Source organism: Azolla caroliniana, unplaced genomic scaffold (assembly GCF_043228905.1).
Source record: "Azolla caroliniana isolate FFs.n. ecotype wild unplaced genomic scaffold, voAzoCaro1.0.p SCAF_17, whole genome shotgun sequence".
Classification (NCBI taxonomy): domain Eukaryota; kingdom Viridiplantae; phylum Streptophyta; class Polypodiopsida; order Salviniales; family Salviniaceae; genus Azolla; species Azolla caroliniana.
The window spans coordinates 6,668,061-6,688,021 of record NW_028230452.1 but is presented as its reverse complement, the minus strand read 5'-3'; the positions used below and the strand labels follow the sequence as shown (position 1 = coordinate 6,688,021).

The 19,961-nt window shown below is 34.3% G+C and overlaps 2 protein-coding genes across 2 annotated transcripts; one reads left to right on the top strand and one right to left on the bottom strand.

Moving 5' to 3' along the window:
• Positions 1-388: 388 nt before the first annotated feature.
• On the top strand, positions 389-9,298 carry LOC147853021 (agamous-like MADS-box protein AGL5). The gene is made up of 7 exons (XM_087333334.1): positions 389-454; positions 3,135-3,196; positions 3,284-3,383; positions 3,472-3,513; positions 8,033-8,074; positions 8,795-8,961; positions 9,166-9,298. Exons 1-7 carry the CDS (start codon positions 413-415, stop codon positions 9,296-9,298), a joined length of 588 nt encoding a protein of 195 aa, XP_087189460.1. The 5' UTR covers positions 389-412.
• A 1,550-nt stretch (positions 9,299-10,848) lies between these two features.
• Positions 10,849-18,810, bottom strand: LOC147853020 (uncharacterized). The gene is made up of 12 exons (XM_087333183.1): positions 18,673-18,810; positions 18,032-18,169; positions 17,035-17,153; positions 16,762-16,916; positions 15,745-15,833; positions 15,125-15,665; positions 14,827-14,967; positions 14,314-14,522; positions 14,122-14,204; positions 13,448-13,559; positions 11,567-11,641; positions 10,849-11,478 (listed from the first exon to the last, which is right to left on the bottom strand). The coding sequence occupies exons 1-12, from the start codon at positions 18,760-18,762 to the stop codon at positions 11,245-11,247; spliced, it is 1,986 nt and encodes a 661-aa protein (XP_087189309.1). The 5' UTR covers positions 18,763-18,810; the 3' UTR covers positions 10,849-11,244.
• Positions 18,811-19,961: the final 1,151 nt, after the last annotated feature.

The window sequence follows — 19,961 nt, the reverse complement described above, 5'->3', positions numbered from 1 at the left end:
AAATCTGCTACCATGTGCTGCTATTAACCTACTACCGTTATTGTGATGCTTGTCTATGTGTGCCTTAAATTCTGAAGTCGTTTTACAAGAAATTTGCTTGCTATTTGTGACTCAATAATTATATGTCAATCCGTGTCTGTCATTGTAATCTCTTTGAAGACAGATGAATTCTCTATGATCTCTTGTTGTGAATCGCTGATCGATAGTTGGCAATATGCCGCAGTCGGAGTTGTTTTTAAATGCAATTTTACAATCCATTATTAATTGTGCCATTACTATCAGTAATTTGTTTCATGAATAGAAATGTGTACATATCATTGTTACATGAATAGAAATGAGCCAAGTGACCATTGAAACATGATTTTACATTTCTAGCATGTCCAATATAATCGAGAGATATCAAGAGTACGCGATGGGAATACCTTCGAAACGATTTCTTCTACAAGATGTTGAGGTATGAGATTTCGATATTATATATGTAATAATTGAAATTTGTTGTTTACTATCTAGAGCCTCCATGAAGCAAGCATATATGGGTGTGATAGACATTAGGATTAATTTACTCTAATACTAGTGACCCTCCATGAATTGAGCATTACCAACTTGAGAGCACTAGTCTAGCCACTCAATTTTTTAAAGACATTTAGATCTGGATTATCACAATTTACATATAAAAATAGATGTAAAGGCCATGATAATAGACTTCTTTGATAATCTATATGCTAAGAAATATATGTATACATACATAATTAAGACTCGAGTGCACATAATTAAGCGTGTGACGACGACATTTCCCACAAGCTTGGACTCTATGTGATAAAAGAATATGCATTCAGAAATTTATAATTTGGGTTGCATTTTCATAAGGTTTCACCACCCTATATATTTATAAAAGTATTCTTTTGAATTAATTAAGAACACAAAGCAATAAAATCCTCATAAAGGACGATTGTGTCACTACTATTCAATGGCCCAAACATGAATATTATATAAACAATCATAAATATGTGACCACAACCCTATAGTTTTTCACTAGAAAGGAAGTCAGGGGTGGGTTTTACATGCATGGTTTACACGTTATTTCACATACATATTGATGTTAGGCAAAAGGATACATGAAAACTATACAAAAAATAAACTAGGATAACTTTAAATTGTCTTAAATGCAGGTGATATATAAAGTGTATACACACATTATATTGGAATTTTGGCCCCGTCTCTGAATTTTTCACTAGATCATAAAAAGATGGCCAATCTACCATAATAAGAGTTCTCACTAGCAATTATAATTAGTAGTAGGCTTGCAATCAGATCAAATTTCGTTGGGCACCTACTTATTCTTTCATGGTCATGTCAGTGTACTGTTTTACAAACACTCCTATTAGTAAAATTCCTAGTACTACATTTTGTCTAAGTGCTAAGAAATAAGTAAATGTGTACTATGATCTACTTCTCACTCACATAATTGCTACTCCTCTATTATTCACTTACTACCATAAGAAATATTAACCTAAAGTGGAAATACATTTGCATGGCTCTTGAATTATGTGTCATTATACATTGACAAGGAACATCCATCAATATTATACCCATTTTATTTTACACCATCCATCAATATTATCTCTTGTATTTTACCACTATTATGACTCCATATTCACAAATTAAGGAAGAGTTAAAATTTTACCATTCCCTAACCACTCTCCTATTTCTAGGTAGGGTAATTACATACAACTTTGGCCATTAACAATCAACTCTAAGCTCATTGTTGTTCAAAAACATGCACATTGTACTTAATAATGGTGATTTGAAAATATACCATCATGTAAACTTACAAGTTCTGACAAATTAATGTCTTATTATACATTACAGCTTCTTGAAATTTAAATTTTGAATATTGAAACGCAATTGTCTAGTTGTGCTAAGGCTTGTGTTTCTTACTATTTAAATTGTGGTTCCACATCCATTAGGACTAAAATGACTTCTAAACATTCTCCTATACATCCATCAATCTTTGAAATAGATATAGTATTTTTGTGTTCGGAGATATTCTCAAAGTTAGGAGAATTTAAATGAAATAATCTGAAAAATGGTAATTAAATTTAGGGTTTAGGGTTTGGAGGCTTGTATAATATATATTCTTATAAGGTAGTATCTTTTGTATAGCGATAAGTAGACTAGTAAAACCAAGTTGTAACTTCATATATATCAACATATTCGAATTGATAGAGACATCAAGTGGTAGGGAATAATTAATATGCACTTATGCGCTCCAATGGAAACCCTCCCCTCTTGTTTTATCTCCCTCAAAACAAGTATGTTGTCGCAAGTCATTTTTTACATCATTTTGAAGGTTAATTTGGTTCCATGATCATAAATCATTGGGACTATTCAAGCCAATGGTTAGACTTTAGAAAAATATAGGGGATCGGTATAGCTTGTATGTTTAGCCTTATGGCGGTTTTCTAATACTAATGTAGTATCTTTTTTTTTGGAAAAAAAAAAAAAAAAAAAAAAAAAAAAAATCATTGGGACTATTAGATTGGCCAAATTTTTTGTCCATAATTGGTTACATATAAATTGGAAGCATCTTACAATTGCATGAAGTTACCTTTATTTGTTTCACAACTTATGTCATAGCCTATGAACAAACATATGAAGGATGTTATTAAGAGATTCATTAGATGAATAAACATTCAAATTAACATTGAAAACATCACAATAAAGTTGACATTTATGAATTCATTTCAATAAAAGAATTCATTCGTATTGGAACCCCACTATCGATGTTATTGATCTTTCATAGTGCGGAGTCTATATGATGAGATTTAAATGGCGGTTTGAAAAAAAAAAAAATTGATTGTTGTTTGGCATCCAAAGAAATTAATCTAAAGTCATTATGAGTTCAAACATATAGAACTCCTAAGTTTTTCAAAACAAAGTATTGAGATAGAGTGGAAATTCGCTATGAAACTCCAATGTTCCGACATCTTTAGAGTATGAGCATTGAAAAACGTTGAATTTTAACATTAACAAACTCCGTGTGTGTAGCTTACTAAGTATTTGGTGAATTCCAATAATGCAAGTAATAGGTTTTGTTAATGTTCTAAGATCCCATTTTAACTTTGATGACATAGTATTGGAGACATGAAGTTCTTCTCCTAACACAACAAATCTGTTATCTAAAGAATTTACAAAGGTATTTGTTGGTTCACTTCCTTCATTTTTTTTAAATATTGAGTCACATAATTGATTTGTCCAATTTCAATTTGCTACTTTACGTTAGCCATATACTTGGTGAGAATCTGATGTCATTGAGTTTAAGTGAGATTCAAAAGATCGAAACAAGACTCGATACAGCATTGACAAAAATTAGAAACAAAAAGGTGTGCATCTAGTGACTATTTTTGTTGTGACGACCCTCGTATTACATGTTCTATATTTCTTACAACCCTTATGTATTTATATGTATAGATGCAACTACTACGTCAAGAAGCTCAGGAAATGCGTGACAAGGTAAGGCTCTTTGCCCTTACATGTGATTTATTTTTTAAGCCATATAACAACTTTGCTAGTCAAAGGCATTACAATCCATCAAGTTCTTAGATGTGATATACAAAGTGTATAAGATGATTAATGAGTTGTGAAGCCATTGCTTTGTTTTGTTTTTCCTTGGAACGAGTATCCTACGTTTTAGAATACTCTGAAGTATTCTACACGTATTCTACCTTTTAGAACTGCCCTTTTATAATTTTTCACATAGTCTACATATTCTATGAAATTGACGTATTCTCCTGGTTTAACAAGTATTTAACATTTCAAAAAAAAAATTTAAAACGATTTTAAATTTACTTTTTTTGAAAAATATACTATAAATTTTAAGAAGTATTTAACATATTTTACACGTATTCAATGTATTTAAAGTATTCTATATGTATTCTAAGTATTTTTAAAAAATAGAATGCTTGTAGAATACTTAGCATATGTATTTTATGTGTATTGTATGCTAAGTGTTCTACAACAATGAAATTTTATGCTAATTCTTAGAATGAAGAAATAAACGAGATGCACATTCAATCTACACCCTTCCCTTGTTTATACCATCAAGCCACACTTTGAGAGATTATTTATAAGCAAGTGTAAGTACAAGTTTTGGAACACTTATCATATGCACCAAAGGGATTATTAGAGTGGAACTTGATGAACTAGTTTATTATATGCCTAAGCTACTATCAAATTGGTGCGCCACAATTATTCTTTAATGCTAGTTACAAATCATGAAGGCCCAATAGGAGGGTTCCAAATACCAAATTATATAATCATTTGTAGGTACATGATGGATATAAATAAAAGCCATAGTCAAGATCAATTTGGCATAATTTTTTGGTGGAAATATAATATAGGGTACATGGTCATACCTACAACATTATAAGCAGTAGATCCTTGATGGTTTTACTAGTATGAAGGCCAATACTTACTTATTGTGAGGCTTATATTGTGAAATTTGATATGATATGGATGTTTGGAATCTATTTTGTCAGGGGAATCCTCACTTTGATGAGACTCCTACATTCTTAAAACCATAGACACATAGAACAATCCTAGCAAAACAAGAAAATTGAGATAAATGGAAATTGAGTTTCTCCAAACAAAGAGTTGGAAGGTTATAATTGAATGTAAGTTACTGCATAGAAATATATTATTGAAAGTCCAGTCCATAACACGCCTTATTGGATTATAGCAAGCATAACAAAGATTTTTAAGTGACTCTATCTAGAACCAAACTTATCTCAACTCTATATTGGACCCGTATTTGTACATCATATGTGACCACTATCATTTTATTCTATAGGAAAGAGGGGGGGGTTTATCACCATTATAAGTAACATGTGCAAGAAAACTCTTAACCTTTATATCAAAATTAAAAATTTACCTTGAAGATAGATAGATATCTTTTGAACGTCAATAGGACAGTGATTGTGATCTATGGGACAAGCTTTGCCTAGCCCATGGCAAGGATTCATCTTGGTTCTCTTGATTTTATGACTTTGATGCTATGGTGAAAAACTAGTATGGAGTGTGTCTCTCTTTCCATGACCAACATATAGTTTGAAAATTCACAACAAAATTGTGTACTAAATTTAGTGTGGCATACTAAAATATTCATGTACCAAATAAAACTAATATTTATACACACTAGGTTGACATAATGGAATCCTTGTGCATGTGTGTGCGTGTGTGTGTGGGCGTGCGTGCATGTAAGAGAGACGTAGAACTTATTATAACTTGGTGCATATCAAACTCATTTTGAACCATATTGCTACTACTCAAAAGTAAGGATGAAAGTCACAAGTGAGGATGAAAGGGACACCAAGTGACAAAAGTATACATACTAGTTAATGGGAATATAGAGGCAACATCAAGTTGGCTAAAAGTGTTGAGCTATTAATATATGCTACACTTCAGGACAAGTTAATGTTGCGTCAACATTCTCATTAGTGTGCTTTCAGTACGAATGCTTTTATTTCACTCAACATCCCTTTCGTCCTCACTTGAGACTTAATTTTATCTTGTACATCTATTTTATCATCAAAAAGTTAAGATATTATGCGTTGTGTGAAAATTATTTAAATGCATACATTTAGCTTGGACAACCATTGTAGAACCATCTAGTACTCCATTCAAGAGGGTATGTCCCCCAATCTTTTGATCTCTTGCATTGAATTTGAAGAACATCTAACTTTTACATTTCATGGTATTACGAACCCAATATTAATGGTGTAGAAGTTGGCTTAAACCTAATTAGTGCCACTTCAAAACGAATATTTAATGTGAACTATCTTATAACAAGCTTCCGCATTAAATCCAATCAACGTTGTGACGTCATTCAAAGATTTGTTCGAGAAATGGCACCAAACTGCCAAAACATCCAATGGAGTAAAAATGTTGCCCACAAAATTATATGTTTGGCTGGTCAAGAAGATAACTAACAAATCATTAGGAAACTCCTCTCTTACCTCCCCCATTTTTATCTACACCTCTTTTGGTTCCACTTTCTTCATCAATATCCGACCAACATCTACATGATCCCTTAAAACGGATATATTCATACTTTCTTCATCACCATCCTACAACATGACCCGTAGTTTACTTGATTCCGCCCCTCGGAGTTTTTAATTTCCAATTATTTGGGATTCCCACATTCGGACTTTCATACTACTACTTTTGAAATATTGGTTGAATCCTATTTCTCTTACAAAGTGCCCTTGACCTTTAGGCTTTTTAATGAACGTCTATACTTCTTGAACACCTCCTAATCTTTTCTTAGTACCACCCTTACAACACTTCTTTTCATATTATTTTTTTATACCTCATGACTTGCTCCTTTACACTTCTTTGACTATGTACAACAAATCAAGAGCTCCTTTTAGGATCAAAACTTCAATAAATTTGGCCATTTTATGCAGTTCATCACAAAATTACGAGAAATGGAGACTAAACATGATTCAAATAATAATAGAAGACATATATTGTGTGTCATCTCTAAACTTATAAAGAGTTTTTAAAAAGCTGCCCATCATCTTGTGTGTCATTTCTCTTGTATAAATAATTGGAGAGTGAGAGACAGAGACAGAGAGGGAGATGTCTCAGCTTATTTAGAATCATAAGATTAATAATTATAGTCTTTGATACAAATCATAAGATTAGTCATTTTATCCTTTTATACAAATAATGGGTTCTTATTAGATTCCTCTTAAGTCTCAATGTAGGATTATTATAATTAGGCACCCCCATGATGTCCTTCTATTGTTCCCAGGCGCATGATCTTGTTATATAGTTGTGCTGTGTATTTTTCTAAGATCCACATCATCTAATCCAGTAGAATCCTACAGTGATTCATCCAGAATGTCAATCAGACCCCCTTCACATACTCTCTACTCGATACATGCTTTATTTTCTCTTTGAAAGTTTAAGAAGCCCTTAAATATTAATCATTGTCATGATGATCCACATGCAAGTGACGAAATCATATTATTATGTAAAAACTTATAAAATCTATTCGCCACATTTTATTGGAGAAGTTTTTTATGCTCAATTGTGTTGCTTAATTAATTTCTCTATGGTACTATTTGACTTAGGTATTTTAATTTGGCTTTCCAATTCCTTACATTGCATTTTGTCTCCATTGTACCATTAAATCCTCTCGTGCATTAATCGTACTTTACATACTCGATTCGACTTGAACATGTCTTAATTTATCTTTCCAATAATTCATTGAATTGGATTGTGCCTTTATGTCACCCACCATTCAACTTTTTGTGTCTCAACTAGTCTATCCAATATAGTACAGAGATTATAATGCTCATTGGTCTATTCTTACTTTGGGTGTCTTTATAAAGTAGAAGGTTTACCTCAACAACCTTGATGGTTATTTGAATGTTTCCATCTCTTGAAATGGCGTGTTTCATAATGAAATAGGACAAATTTACATATTGCGGTAACGCTACTACGAATCTCAAACACATTTCCTGGATGCATTTATCCAACTAATAGAAAACCTTTGGTACGATGAGGTACTAATGTGTTGTTATAAGTTGATATAACGGTTATCCATAACCAATATGGTCAGTTTTGGCTATGGGATGGTCTTAGAGATGCTTGTCGAACATATACGTTTAATTGTGTAGCTCGAATGGATCAAAACAAAGACTCAAACTATTGGGACAAGCTTTTAAGCAATCTTGAATGGTACTAATTCTAGTACATATTTGCTAAACATGTTTACAATTGGGGTTATTGAAGTAATACATACATTTACAAAGGTGCAGAGAGAAAGTTAAATAAATATTGTGCACAAATCTCTAGCTCGAACCAGTTTCGTATTTTTTGTAAATGTAACCAGTTCTTCTGGTAAATCTGAATAGACATAGCTTTTCTTGTACATGGATATGCATTAATGTACTTGCTTTTGATAAACCTTATAAATTTCAAATGTTGATAAGTCTAGTTTTAATCTTGTATGGTTCATATGTAGGAGACGTTGTTGAGGGAGGAGAACAATTTATTAAAACTCAAGGTAAGGCTGCATTAAGATTATATTTTATAAACACTAACTAATCATATGCTTACATGAACACAAATGGCACGGAAGTGTAAGATTAGTTCCTAATTATACTTGCATATTATACATTTCTCATCCAAAACACACAATAATATGGCATATCGTTAATTACTGGTGCAATTAGGTCTACCATCATCTGAAGATTATATATTTGTTTTTGCGATATCTTTTGTGAAAAACCTAAAAGTATGATTCATATGTGTGGGGGGGGGGGGAGAGAGGTGGAGCGATACATAATGTCAATCTCTACAGTCCATATTCATATGATACTTACAAAAGCAATAAAGAAATAAAGAAGAAGGCATGGATTAATCAATGGGCACGAAATATTGGCAATCAAAATAAAAGGATTGCCCTAAACATGTCGGGAAAAAGGATTTGATCCAAGTGAATCAAATGCCGGTTAATGTTCACAAAGTATGAATCATAAAACACACATATGAATCCAAGATGCACAATACCCATTAAAATATGCACAACACATGTATACTACATGGATCCCTGTCTGCATTATGGCATACATACATACAAATATATGTATATTACATACAATGCATAATATACATATATATATATATATATATATATATATATATATACTATAGTATAAATATAACTTGAAAGAATTTGATTGGTATTACATTCAGCTCATTTTGTTTAAAACATACATGATAGTTGGCGGAGGCAACGGCAGTGAACCGAATGGCATCGATTGCGATGAAGGGCGGCAATGCAACTAGCAATATTAACCACCCAAGGCCTGCCGATTCATCCCCCCTGGCACGAGCGGCCCCTCAATACACCACCGACACCATCAATCACGACACTGCCTTACAGCGCGGGTAACATACAACAAAACTACAAATACAAATACGATCAATGAATATATATATATATATATATATATATATCCTTTTAATCCCTTTACTTCACTAATTTTTGCCTTTTATTTTCTTCAATTGTTAGAAGTGAGCACACATTGTTTTAATAGTCTATCATGTTAATGTATAGTGTTAATGTTTTGCATGAAAATAAATTCCAAATAGCTGCCTGGAGCTCTTCCCTCCTGCAACAGCAGTAGCGGCAGCGGCCACAACACTTACTCCTTTGTATGATCAGTCTACTACTATTACTACAGCTAGTAGTGGTAGTTATGTTACTGCAGTTAGAAAGGGATGATTCAAATTTCATGTATTTTATTTCATTATTATGATGACAGAAAGCCCATCAATCGTCACCATATTTTGTTAATCAATACATATATATATTTACATATATTATTTACACCTTGTTCTTTGTATTTCTGTAACTGGCAATCAAAAAATCATGCATGTAATGTTTGTACTTATTTAATAATGACTGTGTGTGTGTGTGAGAGAGAGAGAGAAGTGAGAAATTTGGGTTTCGAACCCAAGACGCACTGCTTGTAGTGTTAACAATTTACCACTAAGATAAGGTAATTACAAGAAATAAAAGAGAGAGAGAATTAATAGACAAAGGATCTGGAGAAAAGTTTATATGAAAGTATGATCATGAGAAGAACTAAATATATTACAATATCAGTGAGAATGTCATACTTGAGTAGGAATTTATCAAAACTCTTTAGTTAGGCCCTTGGCTAAATCTAGATTCTTTGATCCATCCAATATATCCCACCAATGTCAACATTATTTCTTATTTTCCAATTCCAATCATTGCCCCACCCATTCAATTTGACAGCTTACCAAAAGACTCAAAGAATAAATGGCAGTCAGTTTTCTTGACTGGACAATGTGTATGTGCAATCATTGTGAGTTAAATGCCTCAAGCAAGGTTTCATTCATTTGTAGTTTGAGGCATTGCTCCTTAAAGTGTATGGTATTTGTGTGCTTCATCCAAATGTTGTTTGGAAAGCATAAGATAACATTAAGTCCTCTTGAGCTTCAACTCATGTGCTGCATTGTACAATGGTCAAAATCTATCAAAACCACGCTAAGGAAGTCATCTACAAGATTTGATTTGTGTATCATTGGTTGAGAAACTTTATTTTGTAGACGGCATTTGCCTTTTCCTTGTGTATTAAAGCATACCAATTAAGGCTACTAATGAAGCAATCTACTATCATATACACTACATCTTCCATACTGTAATGACAAAAAAATCAAGCATAAATTGCAGCATACCCATTTTATTTTACACTGACCTATCATGTCATCAAATTGGATATATATAAACGTGTTACTAGTATATAACCCATAACGTCATGTTACTGCATCCCATAATGACATATAATAAGTGATGTTGGAAAAACAAAAATAAATGTCCAGCTCCAATTGTAGGAATCAATCCAAATATTTATATTGTATCTAGTCAAACTGAATGTCTTTATTTTTTTATCCATTTTCTTCAAGTCCTTTTTCTTCACATTTCTTTTACACAAGTATGTAGTTCACTCTTCCAGCCATTTTTTGATGCACTTATTACTACATAGATGGCTAATGACTTTGTCATGATGTTGGGCCCACTGTAACAGCAAAATAAATCAAAACCACTCCTTATTGTCAATTTGCTTATCAAACAATCAAAATCATGGCAATGTCAACTTCATTGGGAATTAGAGGGGAACAGCATTGTTGTATCTCTTGTCACCAATTTTCAAACATTCTAGCACACGTAAATGATTTGTAAAAAACATAGCTAAAAAACAGAAACGTTTTTGGACACATGTTTTCTATTTTCAAAACAGTAAGAAAATTGTGCCCAAAACTTGGTGCTGTAGCACCTCAATACATATTTTCATCCATCCGCAGGTTATGGAAAACTCATTCTAAATCTCTTTTCTCAGCCTCGATGTTCCAATATTAGTAAATCTTTAGCCAAATTACAACCACAGTACGAATCGGAACTATGGAAGACCAAAGATTGTATTTTGTGTTCAAAATAATGCTTGACAGAAATCAGGATTTAAGAAGGCAATCTTCTTTAGAGAAGGCCCATACACAAGGCTGATCAGAGAAAATTAACACTCTGGTGAAGGTAGACACCCCACACAAAGCATGGGTTGATGAAACAGGGAAACCAAGAGGTTATTTATCCAATTGGTAATCGAGATTAGCCAAGGAAAAAAATAAATCTCGATAAATTACTTAGAAGTCGTCATCAGAGTCCCCCATCATATCATCTAAAGACCCATTATTGTGCTTTGCAGATGGAGCATGCCCATTTCTCAAATCTTCATCGCTGTCATCACTTTCGCTTTCCATATTATCATCAGCATCCATCACATCCTCAACTTCACCTTCATCATCATCACCATCGCTTTCTTCGTACACCACAGCAGCTGCCACTTCATGCTGCTGAGGTACCTCATTATTAGATACCTGTAACAGATACATATCAAGGGATTGAGTTATTACAGTTTCCTTAGCACATACACTCACAAAATGTTTCAAGAAAATACTTAATTACCTGTGCCATAATGAGGTCCAATCGACCTGAAAGAGAAAGCAATGATCTAAAGACCGACAGCCTTGCATCTACAGCCTGCATTTTTTGTAAATTCTCTCTACCACACACAAACACAACAAAAAAGTAGATAGATAACAGGAGCAAGTGACTACTAAGAGAGATCGAAGACAATGACAACAAGGGAATATTGAGAAGTCCTGGAATTCGTTTTCTAGATTTACAGGGCAGGTGTTTCTCCTGGAGCTCTATTGAGCAGATGATGTTCCTTCTTTCAAATCACCTACTATAAATGTCACCAGAAGGTGTGACTCTTTGTTACCACGAACTCTTCAAATCAAACAAGAGAACGATGCAAAGCCAATGTGAGACAGGAGACCCAAAGGTGTCTATACTGGATGAGCAAAGGCAGGCAGAGGCAGGGTTCAGATTCGGCATGTGATTGTCCATTTAACATTCCTTATCTGCATAAGTGTGGTCCTCCAGCAGTAAAATATTGCCACTTATATATGAAGTCACTTTAAAGTTAGGAGTTGGGCCCACATGTCACTTGAATGCTATTGAGCGGGTTATGATACCTTTGAAGAGGTTGACACCCGGTAGAACTTGAAATTCAGATTTAGGCCTGTTCAAGAGACACAGCTGAATGGTTGTCTTATTTATTTACTATGCTCAGTGAAGAATGTTCTCGAATATTCAGTGGAGGATGCTTTGGAAGCTCCACCTGTCACTATTAGATGCCGAAATAGGCCTAAACTAGGGTTTTGTGGCTCGTTATGTTTTCAAGGTTTGAGCTATAACTGTATGTTGATGATTTACTTATGAACTAAGGAATATCAAAAGGGGCACCAATCTTTGGAGACAAACAGTGTCGTTTGCATTGTTCAGAACCAATCTAAGGGAAAATTAGCTTCCTGGAGATAAAATTTTAGTCTACAATGGTTTAAAATCCTGGCACAAAAGTTTTTAGCTAAATTTGTAGTTCTATTGATGTTTTACTGACCTCTGCTAGTTCCACAGACTACCTTCAATACTTGCACACACATCTGTAGGAATTTCAATCCATTGCAACAAATATGAACTGTATTGAGATTTGACAATGAACTGTAACGCTTTCTAATCCCTTATAAAATGAGAGGCTTCTAATATGATATATAAAGATATCTATGACCATGAAAACACTAACCTGCGGAAACCTTTATCCTTTTTACACCAATATCATGCGCTCATATGAATACATATTGCATAACCCAGCACTCAATGTAGGTCAGGACACAGCTCCACCTTACAAATCTTCTAACACTATGTTATTACCATTTATGATGATTCGCAATGTCATGTTGGGCATCAAAATGGAATACTTTGTATCTCCGCCAATTATGAAATAACACCTGATTGTAGTTCTTCAGTCTCTCCATTCTTTTCACTGCAAACATTTCTACTGCTATAAAGTGGGCAGAGATTGTTTAACGTGCAATAGATGCCTTCAGTTGCTTCCAATGAGAAGATGTTCTTAACATCAACAAACAGTAATGGTCAAACAAGGTCCTAGACTAATTATAGCAGGTTACAAATTAGAGATATTCAGCGTTGGTACTGTAGGGAAGAAATAAGATCATTTTGCAGCAATTGTGATGGTGCCATATTGGCACATATGAAATCATTTTTCAAAGAATGTTTCTGAAATATCGGGAGATTTCTCTGATATGTACAATGAGCAGCATCAAAATTTAGAAGTTAAAATGCAGGAAAGGAGTTGGACATGGATGTAGAAACTTCCCAAATGTGCCATGCTAAATTTCTGCTCTCAAAACTGCTGATACCATACAAACATAACGAAACTTAGGAAATCAACTTGAATAGTACATGGAAAAAGCCCTTTACCTGGTAGAGAGAACTTAATACTGGCTGCATTGAGGGGTTTGACATGATGTACGATGTATGGTACAGTAAAGCTGCTTTTATCCATGGCAGCAGTACTAAACTCCTCTTTGTCCTGTTTAATGTAGGGTGTGAAACATCAATGACTGAAATAAGTTTGTTATATAAGTCAGTCTGAGTAGCATAATTTATCTAGAAACTCCCATCTAAGTCATTATTGTGATCTTTGCATCAGGAAAACTGTGTTTACATTATCAATCCACAGATCAACTTCCAAGTGTCCTGAGAAACCAACAACCTAATCATTCTAACAATCTTAGTGTAAGATCTGTATATTGCATGTCACTTGTCTGTTCATATCCTAAACAGATAACTCCAAGGTCTATAACTGTGTCACGCTGTGTAATCCACAGATCAACTTCAGTTTAAGATCCGTTATAACACAAACACCAGTTGTCAGCATAGACCATATTGATGATACAAGATGCATACGGTAAAGAATCCATAAGCCTACAGCTCTACAGCAAGGAATAACTTGATCGAAATATATAAACTACCTGGACAATCAGCATACCTTAAAATGGTCTTAGTTCAACTTTCGAGTCTGAATAATTAGAAATTTTGGCCTTGAAGACAACTTTTATATCAAAAGAATGATTGTATGGCATACCCCTTACCTTGAATCAATCTTGAAAACTGATAGTTGCAGGAACTTAGCAGCATTCGATGGGCTCAGTAAACGCATTGTATTGGTGATAATCTACATACAATAATTAGAATAGAGTATGTTCTCATCAGCTGGTAAAGTTGATTGAGAATAATGTAATGCAGCTGCTACAGTTACACAATTCCAATACGCCAAAACTCACTTTCTCATCAGTCACAGCAAGGCATTGCTCTAAGAGAGCTTTATCATCAGATTCCAATGCTTGCATCATCAGAACCTGTAAAGAATCGGCTTTTGGTGTAGAAAATATCTCAGAATTTGGACCTGTATCCTTTTCTCCATTTTCAAGAATCCCCAACGCCTTCAATTTGTCTTCCATAGTCTCTTCATCCCCAAGAATAGTTTTATTATCTGATTGAACGTGTCCAACCAGTGATGTAAATTTGATGTCCGGATTAAAAAACCACCAAGTAGAAATGTGCTAGGTGGAAATTTTAACTTCATGTTTGATAAAAGCAATTATACACTTTAATCAAGCTAAACAATCCAAAACTTAAATAACATGTGCATTATGATCAGACAAAATTGTATAGACATTACAATTATTATTGATGATACAACAGTTAAATCAAGTCGATAAGAAAATTAAGGGAGGCACTCCACTTCACCTTTAAAACAATGTTAGATAACTACTAATATAAGTGCTATGAAATACCATATGATTTCGGTCGATCCTCAGTAATCTCAATTGATGCACGCTTCTTTCTTTTGGACGGTTTGGTAGGAGATGCCTCTAATTCCAAGTGCGCACTTGGTTTATCGATGTCTACTGCATTATCTGGACCCAGAACTCTTACTGCAGCAGAAGTTAAGGACATTTAAACTTCGTTGTTTTTAATGCTTCCAAAACAGAGGCTTCAAATAAACGTATTATATCCATTTCCTGCCATGCTTATATCTGGATTCTTTTTAGTTAATTACTTTTAGTGAGTGTACGGTTTCACTAAACATACCTTCTGAAAGACCTGTGCTTCCGGCTATGTCATTGACTTGTATGGCAGGCATCAGTGCTCCATTCTGATTTGCCTGTAGTAATATAGTTTTGTTCTTTCCTACCAAAGAAACTTGTTCAAAAACAGGTTTCACTGTTGATCCGAAAGCAACAAGAATCGATCCTGGACCTTTATCACACTTGCCGATAAATTTCGCTGCAAGAACAGTTGACCTTGAGCTTTTTCGTTTCCCAGGTGATGCCTCGCCTTTCACATTATCTATGGCAACTTTGATAGGTTCTACCTTGGAGAGCTCTACCACACTTGATGCATGCCAAACATAAACTACCCCCGCTTCAGAAACAGCTAAGAGTCGTACAGATTGAGAAAATTCACCACTACAATCAAGGTCGACTGCAGCATGCTCCATTGAAAGACAGCACACAGCTGCAGCACTTTTCTTGCTTCCATTATTATGCCACAAAGCTACATGTCTCTCCCCATTTGCACAAGAAAAGAAATGTTTGTCATCGTCTGCATAAACTATGTCTTTCACAGCATCCTGTTGTGCAAACACAGACTAAATTAGGAAATACGTCAGGGATGAACATCAATCACTGGACGTAGTGAATTTAACTTACAGGATGACCAGTAAACTTGCACAAACGCTTCTTATTGGATAGATCAAAGAGCCTCAAATCAGATGAGCCAGCAACCAAGTAATTACCATCTGCAGACCTCATCAGTTTGAATCAACTCAGAATTAATCAGAAGAATATAGAGGGAAGGAACACAAGACCATTGTCCACAGACAGCTCAAGGATAGTACACTACAATGTCATTCAAAAACAGTGTGAAGAGAAACGATGTTTCCAGTGAATGGATCGAAACAGAAGAATACACTCGACCATAGCTCAGTCAAAAACTGTGATGCTATATGGTAACTCTCAAATCCCACATGATGAAAGTATTCATGCTGACATAGCAGCGCAAGCTCTCACCAAGGCCTTCTAGAACTACCAGGTATAACTCACAGCAGTCATTTGCATTAAATGCTCAATTCTATAAAATAAAACAACCTTCAAACTCTATAAATACATGAACATTATTACACTCATGGAGTATCTTATCTCACAACTTATAAAAAAGGGTAGACTACTGATTACAGCCTATGAATCAAACTACAGATAGTCCTAAAGTAAATGAAAGCAAGGGAAATTTAGAGGCGATTTCATTAAAAGAACATTATCTATGAAAAAACTGCATCTCTGGATAAAAACAAAATCATCCATGATGATTACAATGTGGTACAGAGAAAGAGAAACCATATATAGAATGCTTACTATTTTTACAATACGAGTAAGATGCACATACAATATGCAAAATGATCTATTAAACACAAGCACTTATAAATTGTATGCATACAAAGAAGATGAGCCGAAATGATTTATTAATCACAATCACCTTTCCAAAAAATTCAAGGCATGATGTGATTAGAAAATTATCCTTTTCGGTAAAGTGAATGTATTAAGTCAATAGAGAAAACGAAACTGTATGTGACCAAAGATACAGACAATAGAAACTAAACACATATACATGATTACATATATGAGTACAAGGAGATAAACAGCATCCTGACAGTATCTTATAGAACTTACCTCTCGAAACACAAATGCAAGACACTGCTCTCTTGGAAGCTCTAAATTTCTCAAGAAGCTCGCCAGAATCAACATTCATTTCACACACCATTCCATCCACTCCTGCACTGTACAAGATACTCCCAGATTTTGCAAATACCAGTGACTTCACGCCACTAAAAATCAAAGCAATAAGAAAGAAAGAAATATCAGCAAAGAGATAATGAAGAATCAATTAAGAACATTCAAGGACATTGAGTATAATGGATATAAGGAGATGTAATGGCCACTAACCCTGGATGGCAATCTTGGACTCTCCATTTTAACTGTCCAAGTGCAACATCTAAAAGCAGAACATCACCTGAACCTGTTCCCAAACCTAGAAGTAGCGATGATCCATGCTTCTTTTTCCCCTGATAATTGAAATTTTGATCATTGTGCATACCATTGTACAAATTAAAGTGCATACCATTGTACAAATCTAAGATTAGAGAAGAACGTACATCTTTCATCATGCAAAGTTACATATACCAACTTAATTGCTGGAGATTAGATATAGAATGTACATATTTCTTTCTTTTTTAAGGTGGCTCTATTCTGCAAGTATGCATCTACAGTATACACATTCTAGTGCTCGACTATCTAAGTATGCATATACGATTTGTATATAAATTAGCGTGCCTCCGTCCTGTAGGCCTGAATATGCATTACAAAAAATCTTTTTTTAAGATGCCTTTATTCTGTAGCCATGAATACTCGTTACATGAAATGTTATGTTTAAAGATGCCTCTATCATGTAAACATGCATACACATTGCACAATATGGAAATTATGTGTTTAAAGACGTCTCTATTGTGTTGGTAAGCATTTAAGCTGTACTAAGTGCGTTCAGAGATGCTATACAGCATTCAAATGGTTATTTTCAAGATTACTTCATTCTGTACACTATATGTAAATTCTGTGCTTAAAGTTGTCTCTATTTTGCAAGTATGCACATAAACAAAATACCAATGTTTGAGGTTAATATGACATCATTCTGCAACTATGTATTTACAGTGTACAACATTTTTTACTAAAAACGTTTCCCTCTGTAAGTACGCATCCAGAATATACAAATTCTTATGTTTAAAGATGTCTCTGTTGCAGATGTATGCATTTACAACAAACAGATCTGTGCCTAATATCATCATACTGATTAGAAATACATATTTTTGAATTTACAGATGCCTCTATTCTAGAAGCGTCAATTCTAAGTCTATAGATCAACTTCTCAAACCATTTTTAGGCTTACCTTCTTAGTTACAGGATTCCATGCCATACAAGTGTAGTCGATCGCAAGATGACCATCTTCAATGGTATCAGTCCCATTACTTGAAAAAGATAAATCAACAAAATCACCTTTGATACACCCATCCACAGTATCCCAAGTCTGTATTCATTCATACCAAAGGAAAAAAAACTTTTTTTCATGATATTCAAGCATAAAAAGAAAGCAAATCCAATTCAGAGAGTTAAAATAAAGCCCAAAAAAGTGGTCGAATTATAGACAAAGGAATGGAAAACAAAATTCAGAAAGCAAAAAATGCAACAAGAAAAGAATCTAACAGAACACCAAAAAAGTAAGTGTTTGTAATTACGCATATATTGAGAGCAAAATAAATTCAGAGATTAAAATATATATAAAAAAAAAAACATATCAAAAGTGTTCAGGGATGAGAAAAAAAGGAATGCGAAAACAATTCTAGAAAATGGAACATACAAAAGATTTACTTACTCCAGACAAACACTGAGCAAGAAACAATTAAAATAAAATAGTGTTTCATACATTAGGAAAAAAACAAGAAAAACCAAAAGATTCTGGAGCTTAAAAATAAGAGACTCCACGAAAAGAAAATAGCAATAACAACAAAACAAAAAGAATCAGAAGCTAACCTTAATCCTTCCATCGCCAGTACAGACAGCAAGGTAGTCTCCTCTGGGGCTGAAAGAAGTGAGGAGGGTTTTTAAGAGAGAAGGGGCCATTCTTCTGGAAGCTCTGTTCTGGTGGAGACAGAGAGGCAGAGAATCTCTGCTGCCCAACAAGCAGGAGGAGGATGCAGAGGAGGAGGGTTTTATTAGAACCACAACCAAAAAAACAAAAAGCAAAATGAATGAAATCAAAGCCTTTATATTATTGTATGTGTATGTTGTTGTTTTATTTATCTTTTTTTGTGTTTTAGGTTACATATGCTTGGGAGAGATCTTATCAAAGTAGGCTCTCATTTCTCAGATATTCCAAAACTATGCTCATCCATCCATGGGGTGACCAATGATTTGTTTAGAACCATGGGTTAAGTAAGAACCCAAATGATCTTTGTGTATGTTGCAAGTTGCAACCATGGTAGGGTTCATCCCTCCATGTTCATACATGACTACAAATGTAAGTCGAATTCCACCATTGCCACTATGAATGAAGGTGTAAAGAAAGCAAAAGCTTTTTACGTGTTGCTTGGTGTTCATTGACTCAATAGTGATTGACATCCACGGGAATTACATCAGACTCAGAAGAAAGGGATGCTTGATCTGCAAGTCTTCTTGTAAAGCACTAGAGGTGCATGTAGGTGTCCGAACGATTGAATCAAGGCATTACTCCTCATCCTTTCGGGTTATATTATTTATAACTTTCTCCTAAGATCCGTGTGCCAAAACATGATCCACCACACTAGCTATTATTGGGGTAAAATCTCTTTCTGTTGCATACAGTCACGCTTGAACCCATGTTTGTAATGTTTTCTCTCATTGCATGCAAAGAGGATTCCGAATTTGACATTAAGATGATTAACAATGAATTGCTTGCCATGTTTTCTCCATCATCAAAGGTTGAAGATGGTAACAATGTATTGTGGATGCATTATTACCATTTAAGGAGTCATGGAGACAAGTGAATCTAGGTAAGGCAACAATGAACAATCATGAAAATTTGAAAAGTGTTGGAATCTGAGACCGTCAATGCGGAAACATGAATAACACCTTATGGTGAAGATCACCAAGTTAGCATAGTAGAGTAAGATCAAAGAGACAGAGTGAGAGGCAAAGAGGCACACAATATGTAACTGTATTATGTAAACTTAGAGTTACAAATATAATGGAGGCAACAACCACAACAACAACAACCTTATGAGCTAGATTACAAAGCTCAATTATATGCTAACTAAGCTAAGGCAACGGCCCTTTGACATATT

What these genes read in the sequence shown, in the direction of transcription:
- LOC147853021 (XM_087333334.1), top strand. Translation starts at nt 413, where the DNA reads ATGGGAATACCTTCGAAACGATTTCTTCTACAAGATGTTGAG. An exon ending in CTCAGGAAATGCGTGACAAG is followed by an intron (nt 3,514 to 8,032) that starts GTAAGGCTCTTT and finishes GTTCATATGTAG; the next exon opens with GAGACGTTGTTGAGGGAGGA. An exon ending in ACAATTTATTAAAACTCAAG is followed by an intron (nt 8,075 to 8,794) that starts GTAAGGCTGCAT and finishes CATACATGATAG; the next exon opens with TTGGCGGAGGCAACGGCAGT.
- LOC147853020 (XM_087333183.1), bottom strand. Translation starts at nt 18,762, where the DNA reads ATGGCCCCTTCTCTCTTAAAAACCCTCCTCACTTCTTTCAGCCCCAGA. An exon ending in CTGGCGATGGAAGGATTAAG is followed by an intron (nt 18,170 to 18,672) that starts GTTAGCTTCTGA and finishes GAATGAATACAG; the next exon opens with ACTTGGGATACTGTGGATGG. An exon ending in TATTAAGTTCTCTCTACCAG is followed by an intron (nt 11,642 to 13,447) that starts GTAAAGGGCTTT and finishes CAAAAAATGCAG; the next exon opens with GCTGTAGATGCAAGGCTGTC.